General features: G+C 43.4%; 1 protein-coding gene across 1 annotated transcript; it reads left to right on the top strand.

The window, feature by feature from the left end:
* The first annotated feature begins 1,046 nt into the window (after positions 1-1,046).
* LOC149361884 (uncharacterized) lies at positions 1,047-12,734 on the top strand. The gene is made up of 6 exons (XM_089568173.1): positions 1,047-1,101; positions 2,211-2,311; positions 3,713-3,775; positions 5,278-5,352; positions 8,254-8,307; positions 12,613-12,734. The coding sequence occupies exons 1-6, from the start codon at positions 1,047-1,049 to the stop codon at positions 12,694-12,696; spliced, it is 432 nt and encodes a 143-aa protein (XP_089424299.1). The 3' UTR covers positions 12,697-12,734.
* The last annotated feature ends 243 nt before the right edge of the window (positions 12,735-12,977 follow it).

The raw sequence follows: 12,977 nt of genomic DNA, 5'->3' as shown, positions 1-12,977 counted from the left end.
CACTTTCCCCGGCTGCTTGTCTGTGCTTCCTGTGTGCCCTAAAGAGCTGATTCTCGGTTTGGATTTCCTTCGGGAATATACGGCTGTCATCGACTTTAAGGAGCTGATCGTCTCGTTTGCCGCACACCGCACTGTTGGTGACGAAGCCCAGCAACGCAGGACTAAGCTGCGGGTATGGGATGATGACGTGGTGATTCTGCCGGGAACCAGTATATTAGTAACTGTGGAGTGCGATGACAGCGCCGGCAGGACTATTGGCATCGCTGAAGCCAACATGTCGCTGCTCCTGGGACGGCAAGTGTGTGTAGCTCGCGTGCTTATAGAATTGAACAATAAGCGAGCCGAGCTTTTGATAACAAATTTCGGTTGTGAACCCCAGCGTTTAGCGGCCAACATGACGATTTCTTCTTTTGAAGAACTTGGGGAATGCGCCGGAGAATACGCGTTGATGGGGGCTACACAATCAGTAGAATCAACGAATGCTCCGGTTAAACTCGACGTGAACCCGAATCTCTTGCCAAGTCAAAAACGCAACGTTCAGACTGTCATTCACTTTTTCCGGGACTGTTTTGCGTCAACCTCCAGACTTACACAAACGCTGATAACAAAACATCGAATTACAGTTGACGAAAGCCGGAGACTATTACGCCAGTCGCCGTACCGGGTATATTCAAAAGAACGGGATGCAATTCCAAGGCAAGTTCAAGAAATGCTCCAGGACGACGTGATGCAGGCATCGAAGAGCCCATGGGCGTCGCCGGTGGTCCAAGTCCAAAGATGGGACCCTACGGTTTTGTGTTGATTACCGACGTCTGAGCAAAGTAACTAAGAAAGACGTTAATCCTTTGCCGCGTATTGATGACTCAGTAGACCGGCTGCGCCACGCCTAATACTTTTCATCCCTGGATTTGCGCAGTGGCTATCAGCAAATAAATGTGGATGAACGTGACCGGGAGAAGACCGCACTTATTACCCCGGGCGGTTTGTATGAATTCCGGGTGCTCCCCTTCGGTCTATGCTAAGCTCCTGCAACTTTCCAACCGATGATGGACACTGTGCTTTCGGACCTCAAATGGCAGCCCTGGGTCGTGTACCTGGATGGTGATGGCATCTTCTCCGACACTTTCGAAGAACACCTCAGCCGTTTACGCGCTTTTTTCGAAGCTATTCGTTCAGCCGTTATGTCCCTTAAGCCTGAAAAATAACTCCCTTTCCAGGAGCTGAAGTTTTTGGGCCATATTGTGAGCGCCAAGGACGTTAGCCCAGACCCCGATATGACTGCCGCCGTCGCTGCTTTTCCCATTCCTGCCGACATGCGAAGTGTGCGCCGTTTTCTGGGTCTCTGCGCCTATTATCGGCGTTTTGTGAAGAGCTTCTCCGGAATAGTTCAGCCCCATACCCGCCTCACTAAAGATAACGAACCGTTTTTTTGGAGTTTTGAGCAACAGCATGCCTTCAAAGAGCTACGCACGCGTCTTCAAAGTACACCCATACTTGCGCACTTCGATCAGGCAGCTCACACAGAACTGCACACAGACGCGAGTAACGTTGACCTTGGTGCGGTCCTTGTACAGTCGCAGGATGGTGTCGAACGCGTAATCAATTACTGAAGCCGCACGTTATCACGGTCTGAGGTGAACTATTCCACTATTCCAAGATCAGATTGCGAAATATAGGCGTCTTTAGAATTAGCCACATCTCTGCAGATTACACACTCGTCAGCGTATTGCGGAACAATGGAAGTTATATTTAAGGCTTTATCTAAAACATTTATCAAACATATTAGCGTGCCTAGTACAGAACCTTGAAGGACACCCGATATTAAATGCAGTTCGGCTGGAAGTATTATTAGTCAATTCTTCTAGCCATCGCATTGTTCTATTATCAATTTCGAGATTATGGATTTTCAGTGTTGATTGCTGATAATGTACCCGGCTAAAAACCTTTGTAAAATCGACAAAGATACTGTACACATATTCAGACAGTTGTAGTGAAGTGTGGAGGTGTGTTACCAACTCATAGAGCTGTTTGACATGAACGCTTCTAGACAGAAAGGAATGCTTGTTATGCAGAAGTAACTCATTCTTTGATCCCGCCAGCTTAACTTCTTGAAACTTTTCTGTCTTTTTTGGAGCGATAGGGGGTAATTATTTCCAAACAATACATCCACCCTAAAAATGCTGTCGAACTTTGGTTAAATTATTTTCCAGATCCATGGGACACAGCCAAAGCCATGAGAGTTGCAACGGATTTCATATGGGCTTGTAAGAACGTTGCCATTGCCGCAAATATTCCAGCGATAATCTATAAGGTACGTCACACCTAGATCTATTCGATAAATAGCGAAACAGTGCTTTGTTTATTATGACTGAACATATGTAAAGCTTCGAATAAAGAACAAGGGCCATAAAAACCAGAACATAAAAAACAGGCGTTACGCGCTTTGCAAATATATTTAGTTTCCAGCATTGATGAAGAATTTGTGAATTTTTCGTTATCAACCGTGCGAGCCCTAGACTACCCATCTGCTGGAACCCATGCTTGATTGAGCGCGTTTTATTTCTTTGCATAAGCACCGCACGTTGCAAGTACAAAATTTTATGTGTACTAGCATCCACGCCCCTGTCGTCTCCCAGCGCCGCGCCCAATAATACGACATTGTTTTCTCCGTCGAATGCAATGCTGCGTCTGTAGCTGTAGGCAAAATAAGAAAGTAAAATATTAAAACAGAGTAATCAACACTTATTCACTTAGTCTGCCCTATCCACTCCATTCTAGAAATGCACGTTAAGCCTTTATCAACAGTTTGATACGGAGTGTAAAAAATCACAAGATACCGGCGCATGAAAGAATCTCCTGGGCCCCGAGCTACGTTGGGATAGCGGAAAATTAGACAGGAGGCACATGTAGTTGATGACCTTGCAGCGGTGCATTCAAGGAAGTGAACATGCTCCATAGAGGCCGCATGTAGTTAAAGCGCACTAATTGAAGGATAAATTGCAAGCGGCTTGTGTCAGCGAAGTAAACAACAAACTGCTCTTGATAAAGCAAATCTCGGTAGAATGGAACGTGTCTTAAAGTTAACGTTTTGTCCTCTTCTCAATGGACGCAAACACCTGAGAGAATTTTTTGTTGAGAAGATAAAGCTATATGTTGAGGATGAGCTCACACTAAACCCCGTCTCATTCTCGTGTATGAAACTTTAAACATTGATAACAAAATATTTTACTTCACTTTACAACCAACATATTCGTACACACCCAATGTTAGTCTTAGGTGAAATTACACTTCTCGATTTGTTACGTGTTTACATGTTTTAAAACAAAGCGCATGTCTTAAACTGTTAGGAGAAGATAAGTGACGCCAACCAAGTAAAATACAGGAAAAACACGACGTTTCGGGACCGGCTCGGCCCCTTCTTCACGGTGTCACTACGGGCGAGCGCAGCTTGGCTTTTTAAGCCCCTACGTGGAGGACCGGCGGGTCAGTGGCCGCAGCCCATGGACGTAGGATGAGGGGAGAGTCCCCAGGGAACGATTAACATTCAGCAAACACGAGAGAATGTTAATCGATGGGGCGAATGGCGACGGGACGACGCACTGTAATTGAATGACTGTATCACACCACCGGTTGTCGTATGCGGGGGACAATAATGCTATCGAATACTCTGCCGCATGAGTCGAACTGATCGCTTATTTCTTTTGTTTTCCAGGAAGTACATAAAATGTGTGCTGCTGTTCACCTGTGCTACTCGTATGCAGAACAGTGCACGAAAGTAAGAACATAAAGATAGCGTTGTTCCATAGTTGGCGTTTCGTGACATCTGATGTCCAAAGGCTTTGTAGTTTAACTTTTGGGAAGAGAAAAATACGAAAATTACTCCAATTTCTACACAGACGGTTCTGAAACAACACTTTATGTAGCGATTGTGGTAATGTAAAGGAGGGAAATGTGAGAAAGTAGTCAGGCTGCTTCAGTGCGCTTCAAATTTCAGAACAAAATGCTTTGCCATTGCTGTAGCTGTAGAAGAAATAATGAAGAAAAACAGAGAACAGTGTTGTGTAGAATCACTCCAACAGCGTAATGACAGCAATAAGCCCCAGAAACGCGGTTGAACCCATGAGAGGAGACATAATACTTAATGTAATAAAATCTGATGTTCAGAGACGTAGGATAAAATTCTGATAGGTTCTTAGTCACGTGCAGATCAGCGGGAATGAGAGCGCTGATGCATGTTCCGCACTTGCCCGTAATGTACAAATAAAACAAGTAAACATACTGCATAAAGACTGCCTGCAGTTTGTCCGAAATAAACTGAGAGCAAAATGGCTTCATGAGACAACGAGGTTAACAACAAGCTGTACTTTGTAATGCCCGTCTTGTGAGAATGCAAAATCTGTGGGCACCAGGAACGTTTTATAGAATAATTTTATGTCGTGTGCGGATTGGACGCACAAACACACACACACATTACGCGACTTCTTACTGAAGAAAGAAGACAAACCGCTTGGTGAAAAATATAGAGGCGAACTCAGACAAAACCATGTCTTATGTTCAAAACTCGGAAAACTAAGATATTAGCAATTTCATCAAATTTTGAATGAATGCAATCTTTTCACCCACCGCTGCTCTTAGATGTTAATGCCATTGTTAACATGTCGTGTTTTTAGCCATTTAAAATAAGCAGGCGTTCTTAAGAAACTGTACATCTTGATCGACTGATTCACTTTACAATATGATACACTTCAGCCACTTTCTCGTTCCCGACAAAAAGGCCCAGGTCTTCATTTGATTGGTTGGGAGCCTCAAGATGCTTACCCAACCTAGGATGGCCGCTGAGGTTACCCGACCTTCTTTAAAGCTTTTACTGCTAACCATTTGTAATATATCTTTTCTCGTTCTACCTATCTAGTACTAACGTTTTGGGCCCTCTACACAACTGAAGTGCTTGTGAAAGGTTCCTAGGTTAATACTAATATTAAAGTGCAGTGGCAAAATGATGTAATTGGATTTCTCTTGTCATAAGGTGAGGCATGCGCAGTTGTGTCCAAACAAACACGTCTTTGTGTAGAATTGCCAGTAGAGCTTCGGGCACAGTTTGATCTGAATTTCAGCGCCTGCTAAAAATGCTGGATGACGTAAATATATGCAACAACAGCCGGCTGCAGGGAGCAGCGAAACATAATACTGTTATAACATCTTCATTTCCGTAGTTTTTCTCTGTCAAAGTTTATGAACTAAATGAGCATATGGCATATGTTTTGTATTTTGCTGTAGAACGCTGGCGAAGACCTGAAATGCCTTCGCAAATGCATGCTGAAAGCCAGTCGAATCACTGAAATTCTTAATCCTGTAAGTATTTTCTGTTTAAAATATTTTTCGAAGCCACTCCCCGAGCCAAACCCAAGCTATGCAAATCCATGCGAAATGAAGCTTTGTAATGGTACGCATCAGTGACCGTATAAATATGTTATGATCCAAAAATTAACGCTGAACCACTAACCTCGACAACTATATGGTAGCAACAGCTCAAATTTTAAGCTTGATCAGCATTTGCCCTGGATCGATGTTAGGAATTTTACGTCAGTGAATCAAGGAAACTAATGTCAAGGAAGCACGGGCTGGAAAGGAAAAAAGGAAATGCTTATTTATTTAAAAGAAACGTGGAGGGCGCATTCATGGAGCAGAGGCTGTATGCAGGTTCAGTTCTACAACAATATGTCTTTTGTAAAGCCCCCTAAGTGTGCAAAAAACACGTTGTCGAACGACTCCATACAAAGGACACTATAGAGAAAAGCAATTTTATTTTCTGAAGCATGAGGAAACGTCGATCACTTAAATGTGAAAAATTACGCGTCTAACTTTCCGGTAGCTCATTACAAATAGTTTTGTTTAAGAGAGGACCAATCTATTTACTTATTTAGTTCAGTTTAAGATTCTCGTTGAACCAGTGGGCAAAAAATCGCCGCCTATTTGTTTACTGCCTAAGATTTAAAAAAATGCTACAATTTAATTTAACTATTCAGCCCAGAGAGAAGCGATTTTATGTAAGATAAAATATTTTCACGTGTTTACACTGCTAAGATCACAATGTTGATGTGTACACAAACTCTGGCACCCATAGTAAGAACGATAATGTCGCAGACATCGAATCTGGAATGGTACTGCTACTCTAGCAAATTCCGCGTTATGTGATATTGGTTTATTATAATCTCAGTGCCTTTCGAGCTTTCGCAATTGTTCTAACCTTAAATAATAACGTGTACTGCAACCGTCCTACCTTTTCCTGGTATGAGTATATGACAAGGTTTATCGTTCAAGTCCTCTTCTCTTCTCCTTTTTTTAATGAAATGTCTAAAAGTTCTTGCTATTAGGACAAGTTTTATTTTATGTGTTTCGTTTCTAATAGAATGACCAAATGATCTGCTAAGCGCCTTCTTCTCGCTAGCACTATTTTGGCACATTTTTCGAGCATCAATGGTATGGAAATGGGAAACACGAATAGTTAGCAGTCTTTCTTTGTCTGTGAGCTTCATAATCCGCTCTCTCGCTGATGCTCTGCTGCCCGCGAATGTGATCCGCAGTTGCCTTCTAACGAGCTCCGTGGACTCAGGAGACTCCTGCCATTCAGTTGCACTTCTAACAAGGAGAAATACAATCTTCGTTCGAAGGATAAACGTGCCCGATTTCAACCACATTACCAATTAATATAGAATCACTGAAAATAAATTCCGGATGCAAAGCGAACTTTTATATAAATATTTTTTCTTGCAGCTTCCATATCCAGAACGTCTGGACCAGCGCTTTTTTTTTCAATCGGCAGTTATAGAACTTATTTCTTTTCACGTACTGCAAGATTGTGACATTACAATCAATATGCTTGCACACCCATTCTCTATACGCTCTAGTTTCCTGCTAGTGTCAAAAACCAGCCGAACTGCTTTTATGTGGCGCTCTTAACGGTACGAGGGTTGGAGAAGTCTTCAAAAGCAGTATTTCGCTGCGCATAGGAAGGTTGGCCTATTCAAATAAATATTTTTGCTACAGTATCTGACAATATTCCACATTTGCCTCATAGTTAAAACTGATGTTTAAGACAGCCGGACTTAATTACATTCTTCGTCAGGAAATGGGAATTATCTGCACAAAATCGCGAGGAACAAAACCAGTGTTTTCTACGCAGACCGCAAACAGCAGAAGATCCAGTGCTCTTGGTCACGCCTAGAAATTCTACCTTTTCTGACTTCTCTTGCTTTCCCACAGTCATCCTATGCGTCCTGTATCAAGAATGTCATCAAGCATGAAAGTTTATTTCAAACAGAAGCTTTCAACAATTTAACTGTCAATTGAACACACACACACGCACCCCCGCACACACAGACACAGGCATATAGATAGATAAACACGCGCACACAACCAAGGTCATAGTACATAATGGCATGGTGACAAGTAAACCAATTCCATGCAGGCCACTGCACCTTGCTCTTTGGTCTTGGGAAATAGAATCGACCACAGGGGAGAAAATATATACTGAAGCAGGACATTGTAACCTTTAGTTCATGCTTGTGCATGAAAGCGTCATCTGGTAAAACGGATTCGAAGCTAAGGTAGAAAGGCCCCGCCATCTGCCCAGTTCTTTGTTCCGTGCAGCGGCGCAGCTTGCAGCTCTGTCAGAATACATAAAACAAGGGCCGTCACTTCGGCCCCTAGATGTCACTGTCGATACACAGCCAACAAGCTACAAGATGTTCTTGGGAAAACAAATGAGAATAATCTTTTTTTAACAAAAGTATTCCCTGAAAAACGTCGTTAAATCGGGTTTAGTGGTTGTTTGTTGCGCTATTTCTGGTTATTCAGAGCAATGAACCCAATGAACACTGGCGGGGAAATCAAACTGTTTGATAGAGATTGGGAAAATTGGAAAATCGGGTTTCATTCGATCGTGTTTTAACTGTATTCCTGCTTCTATTAATAAACATTGCGGTGTGAGAGATACGTGTATATGGCTGGTGCTGCTAGAACGCGTCTCGCATGTTTACTGCTACTTTCCCGTGCAACATAGATCAAAACCAACCGCTCATGTTTCCATCCTTTTCATTTCATTCTGTTCGATTTCATGCCGGGAAAATTAACGTCCTCTACCGGCTTAAGAAAAGATGGCTTCAAGCTGCGAGTTGATTTATTCACCGCAGGAAATGTTTGGTTTAGTGCCATTGACGGAGTGTAGTTTCTTAAACTGCGTTTTCATCTCAGTACTACCTTGAACACTACAACTTTAACGCAACGGAAATTACCACCAAGCTTATGGTAAGTTGCTTTTTATGATTCTATTCACCCGTCTCACTTCAACGTGAAGTAATTGTGTGCACATTAGAGCAAGTTTTGGCAACCCTGTCATGGATCTCTGTAACCTGCAATAAACGAAATGGGAAGCTGTACGGCCCGTTCGAAGAAACAATTACCGCCAGTATTGATTCAGGGATACGTGCTTCACTCCTCCAGAAAGCAGCAGAGTTGTATCGTCATCACTTGGCTAGACACACTACACCTGGTATTGCTCGCGCTTAATGCAGGAACAGAAAACTTGCCTTCAGTACGCAGAGGTGGACGTGTGACTATGGGCAGCAATTCGGTGTGCACTTGGAGCAGAAAAAGCATTATGTTCCCTTCTCTCAGACAAATTTTCAACAACAAACACACTAGAGAAGTCCCAAAATCTTAGGATGCACTCTCCCGTCTCAGGCATGAAACAAAAGGCGGAATACATGCACATCTGCGCACATTGTACGTTAGAAACATATGTTAACAAAGAGTACTGAATCAGAAGTATTGAAACGATGTGCTTTGTACTCAACAATCTTTATGGAATTAGTTAATAAAAACACACTTTCAGTAACATTCAGAAAGGTTCATTATGCGAATTCGCGCTCTTGTTGGATGATGACTCCTGGAGGAAGAAGTTATCCACGACACACAATGAACATGACCTCAATAAATGAGATAATAAATGCCAAACGCGTATTAAAGTTTGTTCTAAATGGTCGTGCTATTAGTTCTCAATGATATTATTGCAAAGAAAGTTTTCTTGTGAGCATTGCAAGTTGACTTAAAGAAAATTATTATTGTTGTTAAAAAAAGGGCAACAAAAATTTATGCACCAGGATCAACACACGGCCATCACACTGAAATATTTCCAAGACAAATATGTGAGCACCAAGAAATGAATGTCTGTATTTTCCATAAAATACAGTACCTAATCAATACTGTAAAAATCTAATTTTATTCGATCCCACTGCTCCTTCTGAGAAAGTACGAATGTTTTAGGGGCTTAAACAGTAAACCGAGTACACGTGCAAAAGCATCGGATGCTTAAGATGCATCCTAAGGGCTTTCGTTTGTTTATTACTATGTATGCAGAATTTCTCATTCTCTACTTAAAATCATAGATGGCTGCGAGTTCTCGCACTAGTACCACCGCAGCGATTAGGCCGTGTGCCGCTGCACTGTCAGGTGGTTGTTTCTATCACAGCCAACGTCAGCGATTGTGCGACCCATGTTGCTCTCCCGACAGCCTCTCGCGGCCAGTCATTAACTCCCACGTGCAACGGCGGTCAGTTAGCTCAAAATCCGGCGGGCAAGTTGTGATGACGCCACATACTTACATGAATTAGGTGGTGTGACACTCTCCTCCGAATGGCTACAGCTGGCGCCATGCTCCTCCGAATTGACCCTGACTGCCTCCCACTGGCTACAGCTTGCGCGAAGCTCCTCCAAACTAACTCGGCTAAGCTCGGTTTAGTTCGGAGCACAGGACCAGATTCTTGCTGGTTGTCGGACAAGAAAGTGCGCACGACATGATTCTTGCGGGGGGGCTGGTAGGCCTGGAACAGTGCTTTCCCATTATTAAATGTGCACGCCCAAGCTGTGAACCGCACTACATCTATCACAAGTCGACAGAGATAAGTCTGCTTACGTGTGAGAAATCGTAAGCACCTCTTCTCACTTCAGGAATGCAGTTACCGCGCTCTGCGGCGCGGTGTAACCTGATGCTACGCAACCGACAATTCTACCTCTGCTTGGCTTGACGTAGCCACCACCACACTCCTTCTGATAAACCGCTTCCAGTTGCATTCAGATGCGCCGACCCTCTGCATGAGGTCATTCTCAGCTTTATACCCCTGTCAAGCGCACAAGTTAAGTGCACTTACGGGGAGTGCGCTTCAGGATGTCGAGTGATAATTTAGGCTACGGGGTACTTAAGCGGAAGCCAAAGGCTCTCGTAGTAAAAAGAAACGACGTCAGAAAATGAACGTAATTTCTGAAGAAAATGACTCATAATAATCGACTGCTCAACGTGATAGCGCAAATAAAACTAGGTTCAACAGTTCTTAAAGGTTAAAAAAAAAGAAATAGAAGAAAAGCCAAGACCAGTCAAGACTATCCAGAACTGCGACAACAAACAAGATAGCGGCGGCCAGTGATGTTGCATCTGATCTCGTTCCTTTGTTTTGTTGCTTCGCTAGTAGCTATAACAAACGAATTTTTTTCTGAAAATAGTGTTATAGCATGTAAAATAAAGTTGTAAGTACTTTTTACGCACTATACATGCTTTGCCTTTGAAGTCGCTGCTGGGGAGGGTACACACTGAGCCTTCAAAGCGTGGTCCGTGAACGCACTCCTAGCGGAGTGCACTCTTCCGCAAGTCACACGCGTCGTTTATATGCGGCGAAGTGCACTTACCTCGAGTGACACTCTCCGTAAGTGCACTTAATTGGCCCGCTTGACAGGGGGATTACATTCAGAGATCTCTCGGAGTCCTCATACCAATCCTGCCGCAATGGTGCAGCGGTTAAACGGTGCACCATGACCCATCGATGGCAGGTGCTGTCAGTAGTGGAGTTCGTGCTATGCATGTTGCTCTTCCCTAGTTACCTCATGCGACCAAATCCATAATTTACCTGCCACATGCCAGGCTGAATGAGGATGCCATCATTTATGGGCACCGTTGAGCGTTAACACGCTCACCCGCACATAAACAAACACATACATAGGAAACGTTTTCGCTCAGTGGGGCAAGGAAGGCTGGCGCCTTAAAAAAAGCTTCATTTCTCGCCACAAATGACGACACAGAATGCGAAGACCTCGGTTTAACTATCACATTTCTGAAGATGCGGTATGGTGGCATGTATCGGTGCTTGGTAAGAAATGTTTTTTTTTTACTGCGTCTATATAGTATGTGGCAAAGTAATGCAATCGTGCAGAAAGGAATGACGTGCTCTGCACCGTCTACGTGTCCTCCTTGCTACAGACTGATACAAAGCGTCTTCGATATCTAGCAGCACTCAGGAAACCAGTGCCACCAGTGAAATAATCGATAACTATACTTATGCGAGCGCAAAACGCTTGAAATTAGAAAACAGTCATAATTACCAAAAGGAACAGCTGCTCTCGAGAACGTTAATTTTTAATAAAACACTGGATTAAAGCATAGAAAGACGCGGTAGCCGACGTCTAGTGGCGATATCCGTCCTCCTTCCGGTAGAGTGTGCTGAGCTGTCATTTATTGAAACCCTCGGAGCCATTGACAGCGGCAAATTCAGTGAAATTTCCCTGAAACGCTGTACATCGCCTCATAGCGATCGTCTGCGGAACGTATCCCTTTTTGCGCTTGTCCTCCGCGGCGTCCTAGCAATGCACTGCACGGACGAGTATAAGGTACTGCATTGGTGGCTGCTAATGTTGTCTACGTCGGTCATGGCCAGAGCAGCCTGAAAATTTTTTTGGCGGTTGTATACACTGTCCATCAAAATTTTTTTTGGCGGGTGTATACGCTGTCCATAAGTATTTCTCTACAAAACCTACAGTGTTTCTAAAAGCCGCCGGGGTGGCTCAGTTGTTATGGTGCTCGGCTGCTGTCCGGAAAGAAGCGGGTTCGATTCCGGCCGCGAGGGTCGAATTTCTATGCAGGCGAAATTCTAGAGGCCCGTGTACTGTGCGAAGTCGGTACACGTTAAAGAAGCCCAGGTGGTAGAAATTTCCGAAGCGCTTCACTAAGGCGTCGCTCATAGCCTGAGTCGCTTTGGGACGTTAAACCCCACAAACCAACCAAGTACAGCGTTTCTATAGAGAATTCCTAAAGACTAGTCCGTAGAAAATGCAAATGCTATAGAGAGTCTATTGAGATAATTTACAGGTTTATGGCAATACATCTTTAGTATAAATAGAAAAAAAGAAAACATCAAGAGGAAAGCAAGGCGCCTATGAGAAATCATTACTAAGCCTACAGAGTATTTTATAAGGAAGTAACTTGTCTGCTGCGGCGCTTAAAGAAGAAAATAGTTCCACAATTAGAAACGATAAACTGTTAAGGACAGAAAGCGAACTGACCCTTCAGACATTTGTTTCCGCCTTTCAGTTCTCTTAATCTTTCCTTATCGGCGCGGTTTCTGACGCAAAAATGACGCACAACTACCACCTGTAACACACCGAAAGCACGAGAGAAAGGCAAAGCTCTGCTTACTGCTTCTCACTCGCTGCATATGCGCTTCCACAGTGTATTATGATATGATGTGCTAACCCACGCACCGGTGCACCTTTCTGTTGTTTTTGCAGAAGTGTGGAGGCCACATTCTGCCAAAAGACTACAGATATGCTCTCCGCACTGTTGAGGTGGTCAAGAACTTCATGACTGGATAGAAGAAAAACACTGCAATAAATAACGTCTCTTCCCTATAATCCCCATTAAATCAACCAGATTTCTTTTCCACTTATTACTATTAGAAAAGCAGTATTTAGTGATTTATGTGCTAGCTGATAAAGTTTTCATAGCATGTAACAAAATGTAATTACTCTCGAATTCACTTTCAGTATATTGTAGTCAATTTGAGAAAATCCCGCTTGCAGTCCTGTGGTGAGCGGCCGAGAGACTCACAAGTCATCTGATAGTAGAGCAGCATACAATGCACATTCAGGCAGGT

This window comes from Amblyomma mixtum, chromosome 2 (assembly GCF_055824585.1).
Source record: "Amblyomma mixtum isolate Tamu chromosome 2, ASM5582458v1, whole genome shotgun sequence".
NCBI classification, from domain to species: domain Eukaryota; kingdom Metazoa; phylum Arthropoda; class Arachnida; order Ixodida; family Ixodidae; genus Amblyomma; species Amblyomma mixtum.
Note: the sequence above shows the minus strand (reverse complement) of the source record. Positions and strands in the feature narration are given on the sequence as shown.

Coding starts and splice junctions, on each gene's coding strand:
- LOC149361884 (XM_089568173.1), top strand. CDS start 1,047: ATGGACACTGTGCTTTCGGACCTCAAATGGCAGCCCTGGGTCGTGTAC. Junction 3,776..5,277: donor ATGCAGAACAGTGCACGAAA/GTAAGAACATAA, acceptor ATTTTGCTGTAG/AACGCTGGCGAAGACCTGAA. Junction 5,353..8,253: donor TCACTGAAATTCTTAATCCT/GTAAGTATTTTC, acceptor TTTTCATCTCAG/TACTACCTTGAACACTACAA.